Source organism: Hyaena hyaena, unplaced genomic scaffold, assembly GCF_003009895.1.
Source record: "Hyaena hyaena isolate Hyena2069 unplaced genomic scaffold, ASM300989v1 scaffold_131, whole genome shotgun sequence".
Classification (NCBI taxonomy): Eukaryota; Metazoa; Chordata; class Mammalia; order Carnivora; family Hyaenidae; genus Hyaena; species Hyaena hyaena.
The window spans coordinates 1158283-1163197 of NW_024080761.1; the positions used below are offsets into that span (position 1 = coordinate 1158283).

At 63.0% G+C, this 4915-nt stretch overlaps 1 protein-coding gene across 1 annotated transcript; it reads right to left on the reverse strand.

Moving 5' to 3' along the window:
• Positions 1-1895: 1895 nt before the first annotated feature.
• On the reverse strand, positions 1896-3447 carry LOC120235402 (basic proline-rich protein). The gene is made up of 3 exons (XM_039237714.1): positions 3414-3447; positions 2145-2593; positions 1896-2054 (listed from the first exon to the last, which is right to left on the reverse strand). Exons 1-3 carry the CDS (start codon positions 3445-3447, stop codon positions 1896-1898), a joined length of 642 nt encoding a protein of 213 aa, XP_039093645.1.
• Positions 3448-4915: the final 1468 nt, after the last annotated feature.

Here is a 4915-nt window from a genome sequence, read left to right on the forward strand (position 1 = left end):
CTGAGGAACCTCCACACTGTTTTCCAGAGGGGCTGTACCAGTTTACATTCCCACCAACAGTGCAGGAGGGTGCCCGTTTCTCCACATCCTCGCCAGCATCTAGAGTTCTCTGATTTGCTCATTTTAGCCACTCTGACTGGCGTGAGGTGGTATCTCAGTGTGGTTTTGATTTGTATTTCCCTGATGAGGAGGGATGCTGAGCATCGTTTCATGTGTCTGTTGGCCATCTGGATGTCCTCTTTGGAGAACTGTCTGTTCATGTCTTCTGCCCATTTCTTCACTGGGTTGTTTGTTTTTCGGGCGTAGAGTTTGGTGAGTTCCTTCCGGCACTGCTAGTTTTAAAAGGATGGTCTGGGAAGGTGTCCCTGAGAAGGTGACATCTGACCAAAGACTGGAAGGGCGTCGGGGAGTGAGCTCTGAGGAGGCCAGGCAGCAGAGCGGCCGGGGAAGAAGGCTCTGAGGCAGGGCCGTGCATGACCGCGGGAGGGCGCCGCGAGTGCTCCATAGGGAGGGCTCAACCAACCGCCGCAGCCCTCACTGCGTCCATTTCACAGATGAGAGGCTGGGGTGAGAAACTCCGGAGCCTTTTGCACAAGACCACACAGCTGCGAGTGGCCGGGGGTGGGTGTGGGGGGGGGGGGGGGGCAGGCCTCTGAAGGCAAGGAGACACCGAAGCCTCTCCCTCCCCGAGGTCCCGCCCAGGTCTCCAGCTCGCCAGCCTCACAGGCCCAGACACCCAGATTCCAGGGAGGCCTCTGCAGTCCTGGGTGGCGATGGAGCGCACAGGCCATTGGAGCAGGACAGGTCAGGCTCTCCCGCGCGGCGGTGGCTCTGGAGCCAGGACAGAGCAGCCTCATCTGCCTGTCCTTTTGGTGGTGGCTGATCTTCTGGAAGCCCCTAGAGCCTGCATTTTTATGATGGCACCGACAGGTGAACACTGAGGCTCACAGAGGTGACCTAGCCGAGGACATGCAAGTGAGCTGGCCTCCAAGTCTTCCTGGGGACAGCCCTGATCTTCAGACCCACCTCATCTCGGGTCTTGTCTTGGGCCTCCAGGAACCCAATATCACCTTCACTTCCGTGCTCTGGGCACCTTACTCGATTCCCCCTCCATCTGGGCCCTGGGAAGGAAAGACACCGGGAGAGCCTACCCGTGTTTCCTCCACGCACACCGCGCTGGGCTCTGGGGGTCGGACAGCGGCCCCGAGCTCCAGGAGCGGCCAGTCGGACCAGAGAGGCTGGCACGGAGAGAAAATAACTCTTAAGACATCAGAGCAATAATGCAGGTAAAGGGCCAATCCAACTGGAGGGGCCCGAGGTAGGCTTCCAGGGGGAGAAGGCATTACAGCTGGACCTTGCAGGGTGACGGTGTCTGTGGCCCTTGGCAATTCCTCAAGAGAACACCCAACTAGGGCTGTGCACCCCGGGGTCCCACAGAGAAAGAAGAGCAGGGAAAAGGGGTGGGGGGATGTTCGTCGGAAGCTTCCTTTCAGCCTTCGGGTGGCGCCCTTGAGCCACGGAGTCGCACGCGCCTGGGAAGACTTGTCCCGACCTGAGGACCGAGGACCCGGGTCCCACCTGGGGGCTGTGCGCGTGGGGGGGGGGGGGGGGGGGGGGGGGGGGGGGGGGTGGAGGCAGAGGGAGCGAAGGGGCTCCGCGCAGAAATGGGCTCCCCAGCGGGGGAGGGGAGAGGCAGGCGGCGGGGGAGGGGTCTCCCCTCAGCACCCACCCCCGCGCCCCGCCCCTGCAGCCAGCCCCGCGGGCTCCAAGCTTCAATTCCCCGAGCCGGGGCGCCGGCGTAACAGCTAAGCCCTCGGGGACGGGGAGGGGCTGGAGCCCGATCCCCCGCCGGCCCGACATCCAGCCTGCTACCCGCCTCGCGTTCCCTCCCCGCGCTAACTCTCCGGGCGCCCGCGCCGGTCGCGGGCGGAGCTGGCTCGGCGGCTCTCGGAGCTCCCCGGCCCCCGCCCCTGCCCCTCCCTCCCCGGAGCCTCCCGCGGCAGCAGCCGGAGAGCCCCGCGCGGCGCGAGCAGGTACGTGCGCCGCGGACGCGGCTCCGGGCCGGGGAGGGGGTGGGGGCCGGGGAGGGCGAGGCGGCGGCGGCCGGGCCCGCGCCCGCCTGGGCTGCGTCGCAGCGGAGACACCGGCGGGCGGGCGGGCGAGCGGCGGTGCGGGGAGGCGGGCGGGCGCGCGGGCAGGACGCGCCCCTGCCCTGGCCCGCCGGTGCCCGCGCCGCCCGCGTGCGGAGCCAGGGAGGGAGGCCCGGCGCAGGTACGCACGCGGACCAGGAACGGCGGGGGCCGGCCGGAGGCCGAGGGCCCCAGGCGCGGAGGGCCGGCGAGGGAGAGCCGGCCTGACCTCGCGGCCCGGCCGAAGGACACGCGGCGAGGGGACCCGGGCGCACGCCGGTCCGCGCGGAGCCCGGCCTCCTCGGGCTGCCCGGCCGCCCTGCTACCGGCGCCACCCGGCCCGGTCCGGCCTGGCCCGGCCCGGCCGCGTTTGTGGTCAAGGGCAGGAGCAGGGGGTGTGAGCTGCGGGCAGGGGGGCGCGCGGTGCGGCGGGCAGCCGGGCTGCTGGGGCTTTCTGCGCGGAACTTTGGGTACAACAGCGTGGACCTGCGTGTGCGTAGGTGCGCGCCCCGAGGCTTTGTGTACAACTCGTGCGTGTGTGTATCGATTGGGTTTTGTGAAGCTTTACCCACGGCCGCTGTGCGTCTGTCTCCTCGAGCGTCGGTGCGCGCGGGTGGGTGGGGGTGCCGGCCCCGGGCGGGTCTGAGTGGGAGCCGTCCTGGGGGTAGTGAATTATGTGTTCGTACCCAGCCCTACACCTTCCTGGGGTGTATGAGTACCAGCGAGGTCTGCGGATCTGTGGGTCACCCTGCGTGGCTTCCCACGACTGTGGGTGCTGCCCGTGGGAAAGGTCCCTGGGGTTGTGGATGTGGCACTGGGGTGTGTCTGTCTGTCAGATCCTGTTGGACTGCAGATAAAATTGGAGTGTAACTGGTACTACGTTGGGGGAGGGGGGGGGCGTGAACCATGGACACCAGCATCTTTGCCAGTTTGTTTCCACTTGTGTTTGGGGTGACTGACAGGCATGCCCTTGTATAACTGGTGGGTATCTCTGAATCTGTGTGTGGGAGACGTCACAACCCTGGGTGATGGGGACGCTTTTTCTTTGCCCTTGTCCCGGGCGCTGGTGTCCTAAGAAAGAGTTTTGGGCTCCTGCTGGGTAAAAGAGAGCCCTGCTTCCAGAATTTGGGTGCCCTGAGTTTCCTTGGGACATTGGATCATCCAAATGCTGGTCCGGGAGGGGAGTTCTTGGGTCACCCCGGGAGCTGTGTTCTGTGCAAGATGTTAAAGATCTGGGTGTGGGGGTGGGGGGGGCACGGGGAAGGGACACATCTGGACACCCACTGGGCAGGCGTGGTTGCTGCCAGTCCCTGTTCATGGTGGCAGTCAGGAAAATGGTTTTGGTGCCAAGGGTAAAAAAGCCAGCCGGCACACCGCACCTCTTCTGTCCGCTTACTGGAAAGTGGGAGCATTCTGGACAGAGCCTGGCTCTGAGTAGGTACCCTGCTACTTAGGGTTGGGGGAGGGATTGTCTGCCTGGGCAGGTCACCAAGCCATTTCTGAGGGCTGGAGGGGTTCCAGGCCAGGGGCCTGGGACCCAGGCGGGATTCAGACCCATCCCTGCCCTCAGGCTGCTCCCCATGGCCTTCAGCAGTGGGGCAGAGTCAAGTCTCGAGTGGCGGCGGCTGGAAGAGCCAGGGAGGCAGGGTGGAAAGACGGAGTTGGCGCTCACGGGTTGGTAGGCGATGATTGTTAGGGAAACTGTGTTCGACTTCTGGCCCCCACACGCACGCCAGGGGATCTTGGCCGTGGTTTGCAAAACGGAGCCGGTAATTCCTGCTCACGGGGCTGGTGAGGGTGACGGGAGGCGCTCCTGAGTGAGGGGCCTGCGATGGGGCGGGCAGGTGCTCAGTAAAGGTTTATTAAATTGGAGCGCAGGAAAGAGGGACGTGGTGGTAGGGATGGGTTGTAAGTGGAAGCTGGCTTTGTACTCAGATGAAAGGCCCTGTGTGTGCTAAGAGGAGGTATCTGCTGCAAAGGCCACGTTGGAAGGAAGATCAGAAAAATCAAAAAACGTGCCTTCCTGCACTGAGGCTCTTTTTCATTCATTCATTCTATTCATTTTCACTTCATTTGCTCATATTGCCCCTTTCTCTCTCTCTCTCTCTCTCTCTCTCACACACACACACACACACACACACACGGAACCACAGAGCACTGGAGAATAAATTCACAGATGGGAATGCAGAGAAACATCTAGAATCACGTGTGTACGTGTGTGGAGACCCACCAGGGCATGGGAGCCACTGTGTACCTGGGGGCTCTCTGTACAGCGTTGGCGACTCGGGTCTGTGTGCCCGGGGCCCTGGGTGTCCGTGTGTGCAGGGAACAGAGAAGTTCTGTTGTGGGATCTGGAGTTCTGTCTGCCCCGTGGGGAAGGGGGCTCAGGCAGGACCTGGAGGGGGCACAGCAGTGGACCTGCCCGAGGGGACCGCCGAGTGTGGTTATGCGGGGAGGTGGGCCTAGGTCGGCTGGAGTCTCCCACTTTGCAAGAGAAGCCGGGAACCCAGAGCTCAAAATGTAAAATCTTTGGCTTTTTATATATTGGCAACTACTTCAAAAACAAAGGAATAGGCCAAAAACAACAAGAAAGCAAAATTTCTGTGAGCCAAATAGGGTCCTCTGGCCGAAGGTGGCACTCTTTGGCAGGAATGCGCATGTGCCGTCTGTCTGGGTGTTCAGATACTTGGGTGGGGCACCTCCTTTGAGCCGACAGTGCCCCCTTCACCACTTGCCCCCTCCCCCCCAGCTCCCTTTCCAGCTCCTCCCATCTTCTACTTCCATAA

What these genes read in the sequence shown, in the direction of transcription:
- LOC120235402 (XM_039237714.1), bottom strand. Translation starts at nt 3,447, where the DNA reads ATGAACAGGGACTGGCAGCAACCACGCCTGCCCA. An exon ending in GCAGCAACCACGCCTGCCCA is followed by an intron (nt 2,594 to 3,413) that starts GTGGGTGTCCAG and finishes TTGTACCCAAAG; the next exon opens with TTCCGCGCAGAAAGCCCCAG. An exon ending in GCTCGCCCGCCCGCCCGCCG is followed by an intron (nt 2,055 to 2,144) that starts GTGTCTCCGCTG and finishes CCCGGCCCGGAG; the next exon opens with CCGCGTCCGCGGCGCACGTA.